The 23,788-nt window shown below is 43.6% G+C and overlaps 1 protein-coding gene across 2 annotated transcripts; it reads right to left on the reverse strand.

Annotated features, from left to right (window-relative positions):
- On the reverse strand, positions 1-7,186 carry npas4a (neuronal PAS domain protein 4a). Of its 2 annotated transcripts, XM_064329068.1 has the most exons (8): positions 6,526-7,184; positions 5,716-5,879; positions 5,007-5,109; positions 4,581-4,881; positions 4,281-4,390; positions 3,964-4,099; positions 1,997-3,756; positions 1-1,870 (listed from the first exon to the last, which is right to left on the reverse strand). In XM_064329068.1, exons 1-8 carry the CDS (start codon positions 6,698-6,700, stop codon positions 1,842-1,844), a joined length of 2,778 nt encoding a protein of 925 aa, XP_064185138.1. In that variant the 5' UTR covers positions 6,701-7,184; the 3' UTR covers positions 1-1,841. The 2 variants fall into 2 exon arrangements, with proteins under 2 accessions (XP_064185138.1, XP_064185137.1); XM_064329067.1 differs by lacking the exon at positions 1-1,870 and having other exon boundaries at positions 1,880-3,756; positions 6,526-7,186.
- Positions 7,187-23,788: the final 16,602 nt, after the last annotated feature.

Genomic DNA, 23,788 nt, shown 5'->3' on the forward strand with positions numbered 1-23,788 from the left:
TTTCTTAAGTGCACTTTAATATAAATGCATTTGACAACCAAATACACTTATCAGCAACACAAGAGAACACTGATCCACAATGTCCATTCTTATTAAATAGCATATCTCATGTATGTATTGTTCTTGTAGTATAAATATTTCTTTGTACAGATATATTTATATAAATATACAAATTTGTACAATCTTTTCATTCCACAATGTTAATCGCTATACATCATATACACATATCAATAGAAATAAGAAATATGCAAGTTGATTGAACAGCATTCATTTTTCAATTCACACATTATTATTAATATTATACTTTTAAACACTTTATCAGTTAAATAGATAGAACGTAGGAATCAATCCTTTACTTTACCGTAGACAACTCTACGTTAGCGTGTCGACACCATGGGAATAGAACCATTCTCAACCCGTGTCGCTTAATAACTAAATAGAAATAGTACCCATCCCTATTTTTTCCAGCTCATTTTTTAAAACAAAACTTCTTGTGACTTTGGATATTTCCCCTCTTTAAAAAGAAGAATCACTCGTACATTCAGACACCTGTTGCCAGACCGAGACGCCTTACACAGTAAGCCACCTGCAGTGTTATCGAGGTTCTCACTGGATCACTGTATGGCGTCACGTTGTTGCGTGTTTCCCAATGGGCACTATAGTTAGATAATAAATAGAATTCCATAAGTCGTGGGTTGCTGGGCCAATGGGAGCCGCTAGACATCGCGAGTATTGCGAATATTCAATGTCGCAATAATCCGTAGCAGCCACATCTACCCCGTCCCGTTGGACTTACCGCCGGAGGGCCATGAACTCGGCTCCTCGGACGCCGGACACAGAAGCAATAATGTACAGGGCGTTTCCCTAGCAACGCGTGCTTTGCAAAACTGCACGCAGGCTAGGTAACGTCATTCTCCATTTTACAAAAAAATGTATATGAAAGGGAGAGGCTCTCATAGGTTTCCACTGCGGTGTAAAACATGTGGCGCCTCCCCTTTCCTTCAATACATACTGGTACATGTACTCCACGTATCTAGAAACATTTGTACAGCACATTGATAAACGAGTCTGAAATGAATAAGTAACCGTAAGTCAAATGTTGAAAAGCTGCAGCCACAAACTCAAAGCTCAAAAGCCTTTGAAGTATCAGATTAAGTTTGAATTTGCATACAGGTACGAAAGCTGGTTGCGATATTTGTGCATTTTGACAGCGGCATCAAGTTTTTGAGTGAGGGATGGGCACACCGATTGACAGTCCCACTGAAGCAAGCAGGGCTGTTGCGGCTAGCTGCCCGATGAGGGTTTGTTAAGATCAATTACTATCCTCTAGAACTTTTGTGCTTTGTGTTTGTATCGCTGCGTCACAAGCTTTGAGCAGTTAAACCGGTGATATTGTTTTTTTCACAAGCAAGGAAAAGCGTTTTTTTTTTGTCTTAAAAGTTCGTACTAGAAGTTCCTCACTACAAGTGAATACAAGTGCATCTGTAAGTTGAATTGCGCTTACATGGTCAGAGTTCTCATTCTCTGTCTCTGCTCGAAACGAAAGCTCGTCACAGAAACGCAATGGGACACGGACTGAGCTGAAACCCAGGCCACGGCCTGATCCGCACAGCCATTATGTTGCACCATAATTGAAATATAAATACATGGATAAATAAATCAACAAAATAAGAAGACAATCTTTGTTCGTCAGACATCACGGTAGATAAATAATTGTCCGTTTGGTTTTTATATACATTATGTATATATTTATACAGTAAATATTCTTCACTTTTCAGTAAAAGTAGCTCCACGAAATATGACAATATGCCATACTTAATGAAGTAAGTCACAGACTTATTTTAGAACGGAGGATCACTTCCACTCCCATCTGAAAGACAAAAGCGAGAGAGAGAGAGAGGAAGGGGGGTTAGTATGTTTCACTGAGCATGAGCAAAAGGTCTAAAGAATGCGCTCATACAGAAGGAGACCTGGACGAGAGGAGGCCTGCTCTCACCTTCATGGAAGTACTGTTGCGGCGGGTGACGTTGGAGTTGATACAACTCAGGTTGTTGCCCCAGGTCAGGGGCGATCGAGGCACCTGCCCCAAACACGGGTTCCAGGGCGGCCAGCTCCTCCAGGAGGGACTGGGCGCAAGGCAGGCCGAGGGCGGCGGGGCTGACGGGCGCGGCGGGGCTGGTCGCGGGGGAGGCGGTTATGAGCAGAGGGGGGCATTCTGGGATTGAGGAAGAGGAGGAAACCTCCATCTCCATCCCTCCCGCCGCCTCCGCTCCCCCTTCTCCCGCCACGCCTGCGTCGGCGACCGCTGTCACCCCACCCCCGGCCGTGCAGTTACAGTGCGCCGATTGGACGCTACAGAAGTGGCTGAGGCCCACGGTGGAGCCCCCTTCAGTGTGGGAGGGGGGGTGCCAGTACACCGGGGTGGGGGGAGAGGGCGGGGGGCACGAGGGAGTCGGGGAAGAAGGGCAAGGAGAGGGAGTTGAGGAGGAGGTGGAGAGGTCCTGGAGGAGGGTTTCTAAGAGACTCTCTTCAAACAGAGAGATGTCATCGGGAAGGAGGGGGAGATCCAGGCCTCTCCAGGACTTGATGGGATAGAATTCCTCCATCATTGGGGTGGAATCCACAACTGGGTCAGCGACAGGGAGGGATGGGGAGAGCGTGGGGGAGGAAGGGGACGAGGAAACGGTGGAGGGGGAGAACTTCGGGAGGAGAGGGTCAGCGTAGAACCCTTCCGCTAACGAGCTGAGGTGCTGGACTAAGAGCGATATCTCAGCTCTCTCTTTCTCTCTTTCTCTCTCCAGGGAGAAGAAGGACATGCCGGACTGCTTTCCGGGCGAAGCCTCCGGGGTCAGGAGACCGTCCGGGGGGTAGGGGAGGGGGCCCAGGGGCACGTCTACGTACAGCGGCCCCCGGACCTCGGGCAGGGTCATGACGGTGCAGTCGCCATCCCCGGGGCTGTCGGGGGTGGGGGGCAGTTTCTCGTACAGGCCCCCACTGCAGGGCTCCCCGGGGAAGAGCAGCTCAGAGGAGGGCGGGGAAAGGCTCAGATGGAGGAGCGTGGACTGAGTCATGGGGGCAGGGGGGCTGCCTGTGGCAGTCACAGGGGGGGCGGGGGGAGAATCGGCAGAGGGACCGGTGGCTGGAAACAACGGGGAAGTGGTGCCAGCGGGATCTAAACTAAAAAGCGGCTCCCCGAACAGGAAGCTCCCCCCGCTGAGCTGGGGGGTGTAAGGGGGAGTACAAACGATCTCCTTCCCCTGCTGGGGGTTGGATGTGGAGATGGGGGGGAGAGGCAGCGGCAGGGTAGGCAGGGGAGGGTCGAGGGGGAAGGACGGGGGAAGGAAGATGTTCTGTGTGAGAAAGTCCAGGTCGGACACGGTAGCAACAGTCACAGGAGTGGAGGAAGTAGAGGAGGCGGGGCTTGGAGCCGGGCCTGCGGAGTGCGGCTGCTGAAAGAGGCCCTCCTCCTCCAGCGAAGAGAGGCTGGACCGGGGGTCGCACTCCATTTGGGAGGACTCCCCAGTGGTGCCCCCCAGCTCCTCGGAGGAGCCGGTGCCACACACGCTGACGCTGAAGTCGAAGGACTGGACGGACAGGCCGCTGCTGCCCGGGGTGAAGACCTGGTCGGGGCTGGACAGCGTGTCCGGGGACTGCAGGCTCAGGCTGTCCTGATATGTGGAGGTGGAGCTCAGGGTCAGGGTGAGCTTGGTCTGCTCTGAGCACAGCTGCTGCCGCACGGACCAGGCCTCTGATTCACTGCAAGAGGGAGGAAGGGAGGGAGAGAGAGGGGGAACAGCTCAGCTACAATCTCACCCTTTAAATGTGACAATATACTGACATCTGGGAATATTGAATCCTCTCTCATTTGCTAAAAATTTCAGACAATGTTGGCTGACATAGTGAGAGGTACGTGAAAAGAACACAGGAGTGCTGATGGTCCTAAAGATGGTTAAACTGTGGTACCTGATGACGTAGTTGTGGCTGCTGATGGGGTGTTTGCCCGCCTCCAGCTGCAGGACCATGTAGAGCCACACCCAGGAGCTGTCGGCTGCCTCCACCCTCACCACCATCTCCACTCGCCCTTCTCCTCCTTCACGGACTGCAGAGAGCAAGAGGGGGAGAGAGAGAGAGCGTGTAAGTACTGAGACACTCCACAAACGCCGCAGCGCTGAGTAACAGGTGAATCACATCTGACTTTTCATTTGAGCCGTGCACGTTCTCCGAGCGGTTTGTGTTTGGCGTGAGCGTGCGGCCGTGGGCGGCCAGGCCGGGGTACTCACGCAGGCTGCAGTGCTGAGCCGAGGCGTGTGAGAGGTCCTGCGGGTGCAGCAGGCTGTACCAGGAGCGGGAGCGCAGGGCTGCCGCGTCGAACCCCAGGTACACACTCACACTGCAGAGAGAGAGCACAGGGAGAGAAGCTGCCGTCAGCCACAATGTCCTGCCCACTGCTTTCCAATGGCATCCTAGCCTACAGAAACTCGCGTGCATTTCTTTTTGCAAGAGCAATCGAGAAACAATAGAGTATATGTGATAGCACACTCAAGATACTGGCATGTAGAATGATTATAAAAGCCCCTCACCTGTCCTGCGCCTCTTGCAGTCTCATGTCCCGACTGTGTTGGGAGTGGAAGCAGGCCAGGAAGAAGGTGTGGTCAGCGGGTGGGGTTAGAATGGACTCTCCCATGGGAACGGGGCTGGGTGGGTGGGGCTCCAATGGGGAGCAGAAACACACCCACACTGGGTTGGAGGTCCAATAAGAGGCGGGCGAGGAGGCGGGGAAAGGCGGGGAGAGGCACCGCGCCCGGATCAGCACCAGCTTGTTTCCGGCGCTCTGTCTGCGGACCGACTTTGAAGTGTTGAAGCGGCACCGAAACAAACGCTCTGCGTGAGGGAGAGAGAGGGACCGGCTGATCAGTAAAGTGATCCGGAAAGCAGTCAAACTGACATAGGCGGTTTTAGCCGCACATCAAATATGACAATCGCGGAGGCAAACGTGCTAGGCTTACCAGTGTCGGGTGAAGTCAAAGGTACAAGGTTGCTTCTCATGACAAAGTGGTCGATAGGATCAATGATATCATACACGCTGTCACCCTGGGCAACCAGGTCCACCTGAAAAATTCCAACAGGAGAAATGCTTAATTAATACATTTGCCTATGTTCCTGCACAAGATTGCCTGTACTGCATTCATTCTAACCAAAAATGTTCCCATGCATCCACATGAAATATCCCTCTGTTTGGTTACTGAGTTGTGCCACATTTGTCCTTCCTGTTCTCTCAACCACCCGACTGAATGAATCATAACCGCTTTCCCTACCTCCCCACTCTCTCTGATTTCCTGCTATTAGAACCCAATCAGAAATTAATCATTATGTCTGTATTACACACTGCCTCTCTCGCTCCCTTTGTAACGGTGACCTCTTGAGTGCCTACCATTTTATAATTGTTGGTTAGATTATGAGTCACCCAAACTGCACAATAGCAGCCAGACAGAGAGAGATAAAACTTATCTGTAATTGACACCTATCTGCTGATCAGAAAAACAAGGGGGACTTCAATATCAATGTTTATCTCTGGCCAACAATTCTAGAGATACTCTAGCCAAAATGTTAAGAATATTACAGATATGCAAGTCAGTATATCTTATAGCAATAAAACTTTAAGTAAATAAAATATGTGACATCTAAACGGTTATTTTCTCACTTTTAATGACTCACCATTGAATGCCCGAGATGTTCGGCGACGCTGTCAGACAAGTAGAGCAGTTTGCCCTCACCAGTCAACAGAAGTAAGAACCCTGGCATGTCCTGTACCAGCTCTGATATGTCCTGGAAGGACAGAAATTTAGCGCTCTCTTCATGACAACCAGCCACAGCGGCTTCTGAAAATAGAAAAAAGCACACAGGTTTATAACATGACATGTCCAATGAAAACAATATCACAATCTTTTGGCACTCGTTTGCAGACACCTTGTTTTTTCCTATGAATTTTTTTCCTTCTCCAGTGCACAAACGCAACTCTACTATCCTAAAAATCTAGCTCGCATCCATTCAACTGCAAGGGACATAGCGAACTCGCTTTCAGCATTCCTTGCGTTGTTCTTGTAACGGTCTCATTATTTCAGCACCCCGGACAGCACCCGTTACATTTCAGAACTATGGACAGCAATACTTGACTCTCAAACCTTAAAACGTCACGCAAAATCTTCGTCTATATAAATCTAAAGTCGCCAAATCAGCATATATATAATATAATATATAACCGTCATTTTACATTGAGATAATGTGCCTTAAATCATGCAAAGGCAATCTTAAACTAAACAGAACCATGAAGTTCACCTGTTGATTCAACCTTGCATGTGCTGCACTGAAATTGTTTCATGTTTCATGTAAGCCACCCAAATACTTTATGGCTACTTTATGGCGACAGCATTTCTTTACGAAAGATTACATTACCTTTCCACTTTGCAGGAAACAATTTCAACACATATACACTTTCAAGAAATTTGTCTTTTTTTTTTTTTTTACCTTGAGAGAAGAAGACCGATTTCCTCGTGTACATGCAGGCAAGCGACATGATGTGCAGGTAGGACAGTCGAGCTTTGTCCGCATCGGAGATCGGCAGCAGGTCCTTCAGATTCCGAATCTCTGCATTAATTTGGTCCCTCCTAGCCTTAGACGCTCCCTTCGTTGATCGATACATTGTAGCCAGAGTAGAAAAGAAGGTTTCACGTTCGGAATCTGTTGAATGTTACTGCCTAAAGTAGCTAGTGTTGTCTATTTGCGCCAGTTCTAATAACTGCTTGATACTGTGTTGCTTTTCTATGGGAATTTAAAAGTCTTTAAGATTCCAGAATCCGTTCTTCTGGTTCGGTGGTACTGCTCTACAGTCCGCCCCAGCGCATGGCTCGGTCGGCCGGCCGGCGGTTTGATCTTTCTCTCCCCCGATACAGAGTGTGAGTCAGTCGGCGGCGGGTCGCCGTCTCTCGCCCAGATATCGGGAGCCCGTGTATCTGGTGGGTTGACTCTGCTCGCCGGTAACTTATATAGCCTGGGACTCCGCCGGCATAGGGGGGCCCCCAATGCGCTATCAACGACGTAAGAAAAAAGGGGGGTTAGGAGAGGAGGGAGGGAGGAAGAGAGGGGGATTGATATATCTCATTTCAATACTCTCTCTCTCCCTCTCTCTCTGCACCCCCTCTCCCCATCCCTCTCACTCGCTCCATGACTATGCTTCGACGTCAGCTCCTCTCTCTACCCGCCGATGACGTTGGCTTGATACAGGGAGCTCCGGCGACGCAAAAATCCCGATTTGGACAAAACCGAGAGAGGGGCGGGAACAAACGTAGATGGAGTCACCGGGCCCCCGGTGTAATCAAGCGGGAGGGGGTGGTGGGACTCGTTATCACTGAGCTGAAACTGAGCTGCGTACGAAATAGATATCCAGCCTATCTCGCCTCATTCCTACATCCCTTAATCCATAGCATTCTCTGCCTTTTCCAAAAATGAATGCGCTAAGGACTAACACTATTGCATCGTCAATAGTCTATGCAACGTAATGCAGTCCATCGGGCTTAATATCAAATGATCTTTTATACTGTATTACCATTTTTGATAAACGTGTGTTAAATGCAAAAATAAAAAATAAGATAAAAGTAGGTAGACAAATAGACAAAATATGTGAAAAAATCCTAACTACGCTACTGTGGTTACACACGTCCATTAACGATATTAACATACAAGCTAAATGTTGGGCGATGGATATGTGGTAATAGACGTGGCACATAACTGTCTGCACAGATTTTACAACCACTGACACGGGTAACTGACGGTATCTGAGTAGCCTACATAAGCCAATTAAGCTGAAACATAAACCGAGCTGATTCCTTAGTGTTCAACCCAATTTTACGCATACGAGGCTGATCAGATGCCCCCGACTACTGATACCCCTCCGGAGCCTTAAGCAGACAGCGAAATTGAGTAAGCGACTGCGGCGAAGGGAACTGGAGTAGGGCAGTATCACACCGATGAATACCCAAAGCCGACGCTTTTTTTGTGAATGGATGCGATTGTCGATTCTAATTGAGTTATCTCGTCCAAGCCTCAAGGGCAGAAAGGAGAGGAAGAGGGAGAATGGGTGAAGGAGAACGAGATGGGGGAAACGTAGCTACAGTTCTTTGAAAGAAATCTCTGCTTGCGTTCCATCCGTTGCATAACCCAATGTTTCCTTATAAGGCGAAACAGAGGCTATAGCTGCAACTAACAATGGATGTTCAATTCTGTCGCAATCGTCTTTGTGCGCATTTTAGTTTAACAGCACAGTGTTAAAAATGAATGCATTTTCTTTAAATGCAATGTTTCAAGCTCATCCTGACTGATGGGACGCTTTCTCAAACAAGCAATATTAAAACATATTTACTGTCGGGCATCCTTACAATGTAGGCTACATGTTCCAGAGTAAGCTGTGTAAACGGAACAGAAGGAGCAGAACATCCAGATCCAACTGGGGAAGCATAAAAAAATCTACTCCGCGAGCTCAGATGATTTTTCGCGCGGTCTTAAAGAGGACTGCAATCTTTACTAGTGCTGCTGTCTAAACAGTAGTGCCCCTGCCCGTTAGTATCGTTCCCTAATGGCGAACACGAGACAATAACCGTGGTGCCAATTTTTAAGCGAATCGATATGCGGTGAGAGAGATAAGACCCGAGTTTCAGATTAGCTCTTAGAATAACACTCACTGACCATCAAACTATCAAACAAAACATGATTCGTGATTCACTGGAATGAATAAGAAGATAAATTTACTCATATTTCGTTCTTATCTGTGCCCAGCACAGTGGTGTAAAACACACGGGGCCTGTGGATGTGCCAGCCAATAAAATCTTGTAAACTGCATAATGTAGCCTACCGATTATACAAAGGTGTCCTGACAAATGATGGAAACTGCACGTGTACAAAGTTAAAGATGCTATACTTAGACCCGTATTCCGTGCTGAGTTATTTTTAGTTTTTCCCGCTATTGATTTAATAAAGAATGTTTATGTTTGCTCATCGCTCTTGAGGTAGTTACGCTAGTGGCGAACATATGCGAATATGTGTAGCTGAAGGGCAATTTGATTTGCGTAGCAGAACGGCATCTTGGTCCAATTAAAAAAATATGTCCATAAAAAGTCAATTGGACGCTAGTGCATCTGTGTGCAGTGTCACAAACTAAACGAATCCCCCGGTGTTATTGATCACACAATGAACTGTGGAACTTAAACTTCGGAGTTCAATGGGCGAATTGGGCAATAATAGCTCATTGATTAATCTACCTGTCCGGAGCACCCTAATGCAATCGCCGTTCCAGCCCTAATTCTCGGTGTTGCAGTACACGAATAACACATAAAGTCTCTTGCATTCAGCCCGATCCATTTCAAATTGTACAGGCATACGAGTGATCATATTTTCGCTCCACCCTGTCATAGTAAGGCTGCGTTTACACGCGCGCCGTGTCACTAACCTGTTGAATTGTTTTTTGTGAAATATTGTAGCCTATATATAGCATATAGCATTGTAGTTTGTAGCCTATATATAGCATAGCCTATACCTTTTCACCAGTGACAGATATATGTCAGCGCAACATAAAATCACATTGAACCGTCTATATTTAGAAAGCGCCTTGTATTTTTGGCTCAAAATTGTGAATGGTTCTGATGTGAAGCAGGTTAGACGTTTCAGAGACGTATTGCAGTCATACGCCAGAACGCGCGCTACAGAGCCTGGTCTCTTGTTAGCCACGTTAACGGTGGGGATTTTCAGCACAACATTACCATTAATCCGTTAGTATCAAATGTAGAGATTCGTGGTTTTTTTGCTACGAAATTAATGGAAATTATTTGCGTTTGAGAGATCAACGAAGCTTCGTTTATCCGAAACATGAAATAAATATGTTATTCATTTCCCACAGGAAGCTCAAGTTAATAAATGGTCAATAATTATTTCCAAATATTTGCGGTTAGAAAAGGTAGGCTAGGTAATATAGGACAGTGACTATGTCAATGAGGGGCTTGCTTATGAATGGCCAATAGTCATTTATTATCACCTTGGGTTTAGAATGGGAAAATTTTTTTTTAAGAATATATGTAACGGTTCAAATACAACCTCATGTTGTAGAAATACTTCACGTGACGTTTTAAGTCTTAAAATATCGTCAATGTGATGCCCAGAGTAGACCATGTCCATTCAGTCAGTTTTGCATCACCTGTTGTTTCTAGCTAGCTTACTTACTGTTAGTTACGAATGGCTACTTTATGGTTCTGATTAGGCGAACGACATGCAGTTACTGCGATTGTGGCAGTTTAAAGCGCCGATAGTCGACTTATCTTGCCCTCGAAATACTTGCATTTTTACGAGAGTCATTCTTGTACCTGGAAACACACGTGTCTGAAGTTGTTCTGTCCAGTCTATAATCTTAATGACGGCTCTTAGATAAGCATCCAACACACAACATCTCTCACGTCCGCCCAGGCAAAATGTTATCACAATTGTTGTTGTTATGATAATGATTGCCATTATAAGACGGTTTGTGTGGGCATCATGTGTGGACGGGAAATCGAGATGCAGTGACAGTGCGGCGGATGTGAGTGGGGGGATGAAGAATGAGTGTACATCTTTCCGTCCGAAAACGAAGGGGAATATTGTGTGTTGGACACACGCACGCACACGCACACACACACACACACACACACATACACGCGCGCGCACTCACACGCACGCACACACATACTAAGCATGATCCACAAACTCATACATTGCTGGTGATGGTGATGATTGTGTGCGTGCGTGTACGTGTGGAATGTGAATCACTGAGATGACTAAATCTTGTATCACCTGAAATGACTAAAGAAATCTTTTGAATCACCTTCTTTTGCATGCAATGGAAGTCAGCACGTATATCATGCATAATTTATTTATAATCTGTGCATAATGGTATGCTTTGTACAACTCCACTCCATTTAGTGTAAAATGAAGTGAAGGAAAAAAACACCTCCGTCTTTTTTTTCTTTTTTTTTGCCTCCACACAAATATCACGGTTATAAAATGTTAATACAGGAACTGTGTACTTTTAGCAATATTGTGTTGCTGCAGTTATGTATTATTGCGGATTATTTTGTCCGAGGAAAATCAGCAAAGGCAACAGGTGTCCGTCCCCATAATCTTGGTTCAGCAGATTCCTTAGTTGCAACTGCAGCTGCAGAAAGACTACCAACTTCAGTGTACTCTTTAGCCTCATGAAGTATATTAAAATCAAGCAGTTCTCACCCAAATCTTTTTATTGACACAAAAGGGGCAGTTGTATTGTGCATGGTCATACACTAAAAAATGTAACTGTCTGACATTACAATCATTATTACTGTAAACTGAATCAGATGAAAAACATGTATGTTCTTTTCTGTTGCTGCTTGGTATTGCTGTGTTTCAGAGGCAAGCTTATTCGTATGTTCCTTCTTATAAATACCCACATTTGAGAGGGAGAGAAGAGAGAGTGGCGAGGGAGAGAGCAATTTTCAGAAAATTATTTTTCTTCTTGGAAACAAAATGTCAGTAGAAGGATTCTTCCCCTTTCTTTGGAGTTTTTCTTTTCTTTCCCCAGGTGTTTATTTTTACACTAAAAGAATCAAGGTCTTCACTTCACTTCTTGAAAGAAAAGAGCTAATCTGTTGCCTAGCAACGCCTCCCACTCTCCTGCCAGAGCAAGAGCAGGACAAGAAGACAACAAGGGTAGAGAAAAATGGAGGGAGAGGCACCGAAAGTGGGATGAGGCAAATGAGAAAGATGAGGGAACGGTTTGATAGGAACAGAAAATTGAGAGACATACAGAGAAGAAGAGAAAAAGTGTGAGAGAGAGAGAGAGAGAGAGAGAGAGAGAAATGCAGGTGAACAGACAGGAGGCAACCCTAATCGTTGCTTACTGGTGCATCAGCCGACCAGCGAGTGTTGTATCCTTCTGTTTCAGTGTGCATGATTATGTATATGTACATGCATATGTATATTCATCCATTCATTCTTGTGTCTGTATCTTTGAGGAATTTGTTATAGGCTTAAGCCTACTAAAATGTATATGTGATTTTGTGCGGATGTGTTTGTGACTGGATTTCGAGAGAATGTGAAGGGAGCAAATGATCTGCATCTGTGTGTGTATGTGCATGAAAAAGAGAGAGGTACACTCCAGTCACTCTTGTGTGTGTGTGTATGTGTGTGTCTGTGTGTCTAAGAGAGATAGAGAGATACAATCTTACCAAAGGGGTCTGTTGTCTGTTGTGCTGCCTGGTTCACAGACATAAAACCAGTGTTTCTAAATGAACTGAGCAAACGCCTACGCACAGAGCCCCTCTCCCCCCCGTCCACCCCAGCTCGCTGTCTCCTCCCCCCTCCCCCCTCCCCCCTCCCGGTTGGTGACGTTTTCAGAGTCTGTAGCCTTGTACCTTTTTTCTTTCTGTTCTTTTTTCAAATTCAGTCTATTTTTAGAACATGGGACAGGAGATGGTGAAGTGTGTGTGTGTGTGTGTGTGTGTGGCAGAAGGGGGGGGGCATTCCAATTTGGTTTTGAGGTGATTTCACTCCCTTGCTCTGGCTGGCACACTCACACACTGTGAATCGCAAGTCAGGCCCAAATAGCTCTGCAGGGGATGACTCAAAAGGATATTTGTCTTTCTGAAATGCTGTATGTTATTTGTGAAGCATTTGACAAATGTAAGAGCAGAATGAAAGCGGGCAGATGGACATGCAGAACATGCCTTCGGTGTGCTAAACCAGGTTGAATATAAATCAGGAAGATTTTAGCTGGGGCTTAATGTTTTTGAGTAGCATCTTCTTGAAATGAAAGCTGCTCTGTATTATGCTAACAGAGCTACAGGGAGCATAAAGTATGCCATTCATATTTCTCCTACTCATGTATGTATAGATTTAATAGGATTTATTATATAAACCTCCTGCTCCACTCTGACAGTAATACATGCCACCACAAAAATATTCTCTCTCCTTGGTGCTGATGCAGGGTTGCTATGGCAATGTGATGTAGTTGTGTGACATCACTGAAGAACTCCTAGCAGCAATTTTTTTCAAAAGCTTACTCTCTCTGCCTTTCTTTCTCTCTCTCTCTCTCTGTCTCTTTATCTCTTTCTCGAACACTCTCTTTGTATTTAAATATATTTTATAGACAAACAAAAGACATAATGTGCAGTGACATTTAAAATGAGCTTTGAAGGTAGACGCAGTTCAGATTTAGTTTTCACAAACCTCACCCTTGCTTTCATTTTAAATAAAAATTCGCAAGTAGTCTTCTCTGTTACTGGAAATTTTAGGCACCTCATGTGTCCCCTTATAATACTGTCAGTCAGTTCAAGCAGTTCTTTCAGGCAATTCCAGCCTCTCAAAATCATTCACAGTTTGTCCTTACCTCTGTAACTCTTCCCCCTCTGCCCTACACCTTTGCAGCGTTGCTGAGCGTTTACCAGACAAGGCAGGACAGCCCAGCCCTCCTGGCTACAGAGCCAGCTCTAGGATTTTGTTGGCCCTAAACAAAAATGAACGGGGGGGAGCCAATCGCAGATGGGTGCTGTCAGCGATCGGGGAAACGGCGCAAGACCAATAGCATCGAAAAGGCTTTTCGCACTCTGTGAACACTGCACAATTAAAATGTTTATGGAAAACATTAAAAACCTGAATTGTGTGGCCCACAGATGGATGTGGCCCTAAATGACCGTATAGTGTGTTTATGCCAGCAGTCTGCTCTTTGCCTGGCTGCCTCAGACTGTGATGTAGATACACTCTTTACAATAGTACACTACTAAAGTGAGAGTACAATGAACAGACAGTTTTATGCGTGTGTGTCTCTGCCTATGTATATGCATGTTGTGTGTGTGTAAATTCCTTTTTGTGCTCATCTGTCCTTTGTGGCTTGTGAAATGTTTTAAAATAAAATGTGAAATAAAGATACAGAGACAGTCAGAGGGCCACTGTAATGCTGTACAGGCGTAATGCTTGCTTTTAACTGCGTAACTGGCAGACGGGGGAGAGGGAGTAGGCAGAGGAAGAGAGCAACTGAGGGAGGAAGAGAGGGACTGGAGTGGCCTTGTTTTAGCTCCAGGCAAGAGGTGATATTATTGCCTTTGTTTCCCTTGTTTCTATGAACTAATTGACCCCTCCCCCCCCCCAACACCCTCCAATCCCCCCAGCACCCACCCTCATGTTCTCCAACCCCTTTCTGTTGCATAATGTTGTATAGGGGTGGAACTATAAAACTGCAGTTTAACAAGTGTAATGCTAATACACAGAGGGTTCGGTGCAATGCAGGTCATGTTGCAGGAATAATCAGGTGTATTAACTGTGTTAATGTGTAAGGTCCTAATTGCCCAATGTGTCGCATCGAAAGCAAGCACCATAAACTCATCCAGCAGGGGACACACACATGAAATAGTGAAAAGTGAGGGGAAAATAATAAATCATTTCCAAAATCATTCATTTAAAAACCTCTCTTGTGGGAATGCAGATGGAGGGAAAGAGAGAGATATAGAGAGAAAAGAGAGGGAGAGAGAGATTATCATATTTGATAGGAGTGATGAGTGAAACAGGGAAATATGGAAAGATGGAGCGAAGAAGAATGACGGAGACACGCTGTACTGCTGAGGAGCAGGAGAGTGAAAAAGACAGAGAGGGAGGGAGAGCGTCTACACAGTGCAGCCCTCCTGAATTTCAGAGCCCCTCCAGGCTGAGAGAAAAAAAAATGGCTGCATGTACTTATCGGTATTCCTCTGTCTGTCAGGTACAAGGCCACATACATACTGCATGCTTGGTATGTCAACTGGAGCACCTCCCTGATTTTCATCTGTTTTCATTACAAACATTTTACACTTATTTAAAGCTCCATCTGCATGTACATTTGTTTTCACTGAAGTAACACACACGTACACACACACAGCCTTTGAGGATTTCCATGTGTTTTTCAATGTGTACCACAGCCCTATTGGATGTACTCTGAAGATAATTTCCTGAGAAATGCCACTTTTGTAAAGGGTTACATAGCTCTTCTGTGAGGCACACATACTGACCATTAAACCAAGGAGCAGCAGCCAAAAAAAAGAGAATTGCAAAAGAAATGGTATATGTAACTGATGATTACTTTATTTTGGATCTTTGATTCACACCATGGTATAGGAGAGAATTGGTGATGGAAGGATCACTGGTTCCCTTGCAGAGACATATTGTGCATGCAATCTTAATGTAACAGCATAGTAATATTGCAACAGCATGCTTTATGACTGCTGTTTCAAAACTGCATTCAGACAATTCAATTTTGGTTTTGTTCCTGTTTCATTTTGGAATAGGGAATGGGATTTTTGTCACTGCATCAATATTGTGCTTGCATCTTTCTCACAACACACCTTATCTTCGGTTCTAAATTTCTGTCTACCCGGCAGGGGTCTTTTTTATTTCAGGGCAATGTGCATTGAACAGGCAAACAAACAGAAATGTATAAATGATAAGACTTGAATTAGCTCTCGCAGCCCAATGCTCTGTTCTCATGCTACAACTCTTTGGGAACATTATGTCTTTTTGTCAGAGTCTGAGTCGAGCCTGAAAAGAAAAATGATTTGTTGTTTGTTGGAACATGTACCCATGCACACTCATTCACACACGCACACACACACAGACACACACACACATGCAGACAGGCAGTCACACACACACACATGCTTTCTCTTGCAAAAAATCATTCTCTCATTCTCGCTTGTTACACTTTCTCTGATTCATTAATGTGAACTATTGAATGAAGCTCTTCAGTTACTAGGCAGCGCCTGTCTCCTATCCTGTCCTCTCGTTTCCTTCTTTAGACAAAAACAGCACATCCCCCCTCCATCTCCCACTCTCTTTCTCTCTCTACCCCCTCTCTCCTTCTCTCTCCCTCTCACTCTCTCTCACTTGTAAAGCATTTGAGCACTTCTACAGTTTTCACTTTTTTCCTAAAATAATCATAATCTTAAATAGCAATTAGCATTTCTGGTCCACACAACCTACTTCACATTATCACGGCAACATGTAGTAAATTCATTATTAAAACATTAAAAACATGTCTTGTAACAAGTATTCACATCCCTTCTGATGCCAAACCTAAATTAGTTGAGATGTATTATAATCACATTTACACAATTAGTTGAATGGCCCTAGTCTCTGTGCAAGAAAAGTTGCATATAAATAAAAGTTTACTAACATTTTGCTTTGACAGTGCAGAGAATGTTGTTTAGATCAGCCATATCAGTTCTCATTAAAAATGTTGCATGATTTCAAGCTTTGGGAAATAAGGAGACCATGTACTAAAAGGGCTGTAATTCCTACATGGGTCACCCAATATGGGTGCAAATACCCTGAAATTAAACCTGACAGTCCGCACTTTAACTGCATATTTATTGTTTTATTTCAAAACCAATGTGCTAGAGTAATGACCAAAAACAAACAAAAAGATAGTGTCATGGCTCCAATACTTGTGCTTTTAACTGTAAATAAAGTGGATTTCAAGAGTATTTTAATGCTTGTCTTATGTGAACCGGGTTTATTGACATGACATTTAGGGTGGTGGCAAGAAGTAATGACTTCTTGCCACAGTCAATGACAAAGTACACATAGTTACTTAGATCTTGACAACATTACTAATACTTATAATACTCTATCTCAAAGATCAAGCTGAAAAATTCTCTATCTATATGTGGTCAGAGAAATAATGCCCTCTAACAGTGTAACTTAGGATACAGGTGATAATAAAAATTGCAATGCAAAATCAGGTTTTGAGTCAATCTAGATCTTTACATTAAATGCCAGTGAAGTCAGCAATCATTTTCAAGCAGCTCAGTGATTTACAGCAGTTGAACATACTGCAGCAAGATACAAAAAACAAAATAGGGATAAATTTTGCAGGTTATTAGAAGAAGGAACGTGTGGGTTACTGGAGATGTGTCCAGTCAGTTGCGTACATTGAATCAGACAAGCTCTTCCATGGCGTCGCTTTTGTTGCCAGTAAAGTGTCCTCGGTCACCGCCATGTACTGTACGCAACAGTAACATAATCACAGTGACTGAGGAGTGTGACAGCTTTACATTAGCAGCCCAGGTTCAGACGCCCGTGACTGATGGCTGAGTTGTGTTCTTGTGGCACACTGTGGTATGAGTACATGAGTGAAGTCAGGGTGGAGGATTACTAAGCGGCGAGTGACTAAATCTGAGCTGAAATGGGGTTTGTTATTCAGATCCCGCGGCTTCTTCTGAGCATGCTGAACGTCATGTAATAAACACATTTGTCCAAAAAACATAATGGGGAAAAGTCATTCATGCCTCTGCATAATACTGAGCTAACACTGAACTAGCATGTCTGACACCACACAATGGGGTTTAATGCTTGACTGACTGAATTAAAAGAAATCCTGTTTGTTTCTGTATTTACCATTTTCTGATTACACACTCTGTCTTTATCTTCCAGCAACCCAGCTATTCAAAGACACTGGGTTATTTCTAACAGACGTGACAAGAATTTCCCAGCATTGGACAGGCAGACAAACAAGATCAACATAAAAAAAGGGAAAGAGCGTGTCCACTATCAGATCCACACTTATAGTATAATGACAATAATACACTGCTTATATTGTTAGAGACATCAATCTTTGTGATTGTAAATGTGTCCTGTCTGGTTATACATCTGTCCATGGCGCTGTCTCCCCCTGTTTCATGTCCCCATACATGACTGACATCAGAACAGGCTCTCTTTTACATTTCCTTTTACATTTGCACCTGGAGGCAGTTTCAAGGAGCTTTAAGCAGATAATCCAATGCCATAACTGTTATGACCATACCAAAAAGTCAGAACAGGTGTCATAGCCTCAGCACAGTGTAAAGAATGGGTTAATGTGCCTCATTCACAAACCACGTGTACGATCATATTTGATAGTAAAATGTGTGTAGGAACGTTTCCAAGAACCTTCAGCATTCATAATTGATAGTGCATAAAATTCATCATCTCATACACCTGGGATTTGCTCAGAAACAAAGGTCTGCACGTGTCATGAATCTCAAATTGTTTTTCGTAGGAACATTTTTAAGGACAAAACAAAAGTAAGAATAATTTAAGAAGTTTTGTGAATGAGGCCCAATATTTGTATATGATAACAGAGGCAGTCAGGGGTCGGGGTGCTATAAGTGAACCAAAACATAAATTACTTCTTCCATAAAAGGAAGAAGTAATTTCTTTTTCACCTTGAGGAACATTAATTTCTTAACTGAACACTTTTAGTAAGACACTACAACAGCTAAGAATCAATCCGCTCAAATATGAAAATGTAAGTAGACATGAAATACAATAAATTATGGAACAGAGAAAACAAATGAAAAAAAAAAACTTTTTTACAGATAGCCTGCAGGGGATATAGTTTTGTATGATATACAAGACTGTTGCTGAAGTTCTAAAGCAATGGAACAATATTGATTGCTACCAAAATTTACCAAAACAAAAAAAGATTCAAGCACTTAAACAAGGAATAACTAAAACCATGTGTGCTACTTTGCAATGCCCATAGTCCACAGGGCTCCCAACCACAGTCAGCACTGGCGATATGAAGTATTACTGTACTTAACTGGAGGAAGTACAGCTCTCCTGTTATTCTGAAATAAAACACCTTGAAGTGTTTATCGGTCTACAGGCTTAGGACTCAGCAATGAGTCCTCTTTTGCTCCCATCTTTGCAGGCCTAGAGGGAAAACAATATATACTGAACAATTCTGTAGATGTATATTCCAAGCCACTCTCTAACAATCTAAAATGGTTCTAGGAGATGGTGACTAGTGACACTCTGCCTCTTGGTTTATTTCCAATGCATACCTCTTTAGGTTTAAGAATAAATAGCAATGATGGCAAATCCCGCTGAAACGCACCCATTACTACAGGTGTATCCATAGCACAATATCCATATTGTGAAGAGCTTGTCTGTCCACACAAAACCCAACAGTACAAAATTCAGGAAGTGATAAACTTGTCATTGCAAACTTAATATTTTGTTAGTATAGAACTATACTTTAGTATAGTACTTCAGTGGATGAAAATTTAAATGCATTTTTTTCAAGAAATTTTCACTCTAGACTATTTAAATAGCATACCTGTGCAACTGTGCACATTTGTACTAAGTAGTTCCTTTTTGATCACTTTTCAGAATTCCTCTATACCTGACTTTGAAATAATGACAAATAAAAGATGGTTAACTTTGATTCTGGTCACCCTGATGAATTACACGGCACTCTTGCGCACATTTTTGTTATTGTTTTGGACCTTCTGATACCTAGGAAGTGCCTCACAGGTGTCCTGGTTAATCATGGATTTAATTACATGCAGATGCTGTTGGATCCAATGAGGGATTGTTGGTGCACATGGTCTGCCTCCTAATGACCCTTATTACGCCATTCGGATTAATCTACTACCATCAGTGAATGGAAAGAATGTGTACACACCACACACATAGATAGATGTGCCTTTCTTACATATATTAATACTGTGCATGGATTGTACGAATGTATGCATTAAGCAAGTACATTCAATTATACATAATATATTGCAGCACGTGTAATACGCTGATAAAATGGTTGAACTGCTTCAATCAGTACTACTTCACAGGTTAATTTAATCATAGTTCTTACATTGCTTTCTTGACTCAATGGAGTGAATACATCATTTTCTCTCTGTGATTTTATTTTGTCTAATCATGTCTCTTCACTGTGTTTTGCTAAACTATGGGCGGCAGTGTAGTATAGTGGGTAAGGAACTCATAAGGTCACAGGTTCAATTCCCGGTTAGGACACTGCCGTTGTACCCTTGAGCAAGGTACAGTACTGAACCTGCACTGCTTCAGTATATATCCAGCAGTGAAATTGAATGCAATGTAAATGCTATGTGAAAATTGTGTAAGTCGTTCTGCATACGAGCGTCTGCTAAATGCCTGTAATGTGTACAGCAATTCATAAATCCTACATAAACGGTAGCCTATATGCAAACGATTTCGGTTTATTCCGGATGACGTGCATTGTATTAATAACCTCTGGGATTGCTATGATATTATTTAATACTTTTAAATAAACGTACGCTGTGAAACATTTCGTATTCGACCATAACACGAAGCGGTATTGATAAGTTACGATAATATCTGGCCTTGAGAATGATTGACATATGTTTGTAACCCTTCTGCAATGCGTCATTTATCTTCAACGGATAAATAGAAAGGTGGAGAGGCAGGCAGAGCATTCAAGATGCCTGTGTCCTCGCTGTCGCTATCACTCCGAGTCCTCCATTATTTCTACCGCTTCTTCTACCTTTTATGATATTTTTTTCGCTTTCTGTTCTTTCTGTTGGCGGGAACATTCTTTCAGCCCGAGCCCTTTGCCTTCGATCGCCCACGCGTCCATAGCAACAACGCTGCCGTATCTTAGTAACCACATTTACGCACAGGGTGAGAAATGGGAGGGGGGGCTTTTCAAAGACACAGCGATAGAAACAGAGGGCAGAAATATTAGCGACATTTATTCTTTTCATTAGTAGGAGGGGGAAGTGAAAATCAGTTATGAAACCTCTTAATCTTTGGGAGAGAGAGTAGGCTACAGTGCAAATATTTATATATTCATCTTTGAAAAGCAAGAACATGTTTTGGATAATGTGGGCTACACTGGTTAGCATCACTGTTAATATATTCAATATTCAACTTACATAACACTATGGTATATAATTATTTCACACACATGAATGCACGCACACACACACACACACACACACACACAGAAAGAGAGAGAGAGAGAAGAGGCATTTTCCACAAACATTCCAGAATCTCACGGTATCATGGAGGGTTCACCTCTTAATCTAAAGTCTGAGATCAGTCATACCAATCATATCATAGTTTTTAATCTTGAAAACTGTAAAATGACATTCATAAATACATAAATAGCCAGGGTCCCTCGACTGAGCAGATGGAGAAGAATCATCTGACAGATATTGTCTGATTAAAATTTAAACCTGACAAAAGTTATGTCAGTAGGATAGTGCTAGAGCTGGTGGAAAAGAAGTTATGTCAGTAGGACAGAGTACAAGAGCTGGTGGAGACATCAAACTCAACCAGACCAGGGGCTCTATCCCATGTGGGACTTTTGTTCATTGGCAACCCTGATCATGTATTGCTGCTCACTTATAAACCAGAATGAATGCAGATAAATATGTATTCAAAAGGGCTTATTTTACTGTTCGTAGCTAGCATCTAAAATTTTGTATTCCTAGGAGAGTATGTTGTTCTTAGGCTACCCTATGATTATATTATAGGGTTAATACGTGCAGTTCACAATTAGAATCAAAACACATTTTTCTGCCATATCAGTACATGTTTCCTGTCTGTTTCTGATGGTTTTTCTGCCCTTGTGTAAAATGACTTTCTAATGTCGTTAATGCATTGTTCTGAATTTGTTCTAAATGATGAGAGGCATAGGGGAGGGGCTGGAGAGAGCTGCTCTAACATTTTACCTGAACTACTGGAATCCTCATATCCCCTTTCAGGAAATGCAAAAAATATCCACGCCCATTCAAATAAATACAGTAGAGCTTTCATAAGAGAACACAGGTACATAGATTGCGTGTGAAGTGTGTACTTGGGAAGAGAGGAAGAAGTTGTTTGGTCCAGAGAGAATGTGACTTTACTGGTCTGAATGAGCTTATATTAAATGCAGCACAGCCAAGGGGGGTTTTGTTCAATAAAATCTGATTAAGGGACCTACAGGTATTACACAATTAAACACCTGCAAGGAAATGTATATCCTTTCAAAGCATCCTCTTTTATTTGTTCTCTGATTTACATTGAGATGACTAACGTTTGTATTTTTTTCACCCGTTTGCCATGGTTTTAGTAGGAGCAATCTAGATCTAGCATGGGGCTCTGACGAATGGTCGAATGGCATTGCTGCGTTTACAATGAATAAACAGAGCCACTGGTAACATCCAACTCCCAATCCACTGCACAGCAGAGCCATTTGCAGTTGGTTTCTCACAGAAATATTCACTGGGTGAGTTCCCTGTATAGTTTTCAGTAGTATCTTCCTGTGCCTATCCTGGATGGCTAGAAAGGTGGTCAGTTAAAACTAAGAAACGTGTTTAAAGTCCTCTGAATAAGAAGGGTGGATAACGGAAATGAGATGACTAAATGACCCTCTTGGTCCCTTCCCCCTTGTTGCCCTCGGCATTCCCACGCACTCTCACTCTTCAGTGAATCCTGCCACCCTCGCTGCCGTGCCAGGCTTGCCCAGGGATGAGCTCATACCTAGCTGTAGGTGTCAGTGAGAAATACCCACTCTTCCATTCCCCTCAGCTCACACACGCAGACACACACACACACACACACACGCACAGCCTGCCGGTCTCTCCCCATGCCCACTGGGCCGGTACAGTGCTGCCCGGGCTTGTGCACCACTCAGTGAGGTCATCTCTGGCCCGGGGCACCATGGGGGAAATGCCCAAGTTTTCGTCCTGTCCTGCTCTTCTTTCACCCACGCTCCTGCCTGCCCAACCATCACTTCCTGTGCAGTGCGTCCCCACCCACCATCAGCTCCACCTGAACCTCAACACCCCAGCTCTGCTCTGCTGATGTAACAGACTCCGTGATGTGTGTGTGTGTGTGTGTGTGTGTGTGTGTGTGTATTTTATAGGTAGTCAACAATGCTAAGGTGAGTGGGTAATAATTCATTCTATTTTAAATACAAAGATGATTTTGTGGTGTGAGGTGTGTATTTCAAAACCTGATATCTACAGGGTTCTGGTTCTATCTGCCATTTCTACAGTTCTGAGATATTATTATTGTCAGTTTACTGGTTTTATCTCTTAGAACTTCTTAAAAACTGGAATTACACCCAGATTTTTAAACCTTTAAACATTTGTAACACCACACACATTTAAAGAATGATAAATACGGCATTTATTTGTACATAACTCATCTTTGTCAAAAATGTCACTTGGAACTCTCGCGTCACAATTAGTCAGTTATGAGACCTATGGGTGGCAGAACCCCCAGCATGAAATGAGTTATCAGCGGCAGCATTTCAATCAACAGAAAAAAAGGGATCAATTACACTTTCCTGAGATGCAGAACCCCTGCTGAGGTACATCTGTGGTGGTAACAAATCCCTTGCTTAATTTGAAGGAAAAATGCGAGATTATGAAACTTGGTTGTACACATTCACCCACACACACCCACACACACACACACACAAACACACTCATTCACCTCTACTCACTCACAAAGAAAAAAAAACAAGGAAGAAAAAAATTAACGGGTTCAGTGGTCAATTAGGTTACAAAACCAGCAGAAAAATTCCACCAACAGGTTGTTGTTATTCTGGTCCTCTCACCCCCTCTGTTTCTATGCAACACTGCCCCCATGTGGCCTCAGAGTGGTACAGCATTCCCTGTTGTGATTATATAACAAAGCACCAGGAATGACTCATCACCCTTAAGTTTGGAGGAGAGATCTGGGGGGAGGGGAGAAGCAATAGGGGGGGTTAGGCAGTGGAATTAGGGTTTTCCCCTGTTTTATGGTTAAGGGATTGCTCTTGCACAGAAATAGCTCTCCTCCCTGATTTAAATAGAACACTCCCACAAAATCATCTGCCTCCTGCAGATATTTTCAGTGCAGGCTGACAAGACATCAGATTGTAGTTTTCCATCCTTTTTGGCTACACATCTCAAGGTCAACA

This window comes from Anguilla rostrata, chromosome 3 (genome assembly GCF_018555375.3).
Source record: "Anguilla rostrata isolate EN2019 chromosome 3, ASM1855537v3, whole genome shotgun sequence".
Taxonomy (NCBI): Eukaryota; Metazoa; Chordata; class Actinopteri; order Anguilliformes; family Anguillidae; genus Anguilla; species Anguilla rostrata.

Coding starts and splice junctions, on each gene's coding strand:
- npas4a (XM_064329067.1), bottom strand. CDS start 6,700: ATGTATCGATCAACGAAGGGAGCGTCTAAGGCTAGGAGGGACCAAATT. Junction 5,880..6,525: donor ATCGGTCTTCTTCTCTCAAG/GTAAAAAAAAAA, acceptor TTCTATTTTCAG/AAGCCGCTGTGGCTGGTTGT. Junction 4,391..4,580: donor CTGCAAGAGGCGCAGGACAG/GTGAGGGGCTTT, acceptor CTCTCTCTGCAG/TGTGAGTGTGTACCTGGGGT.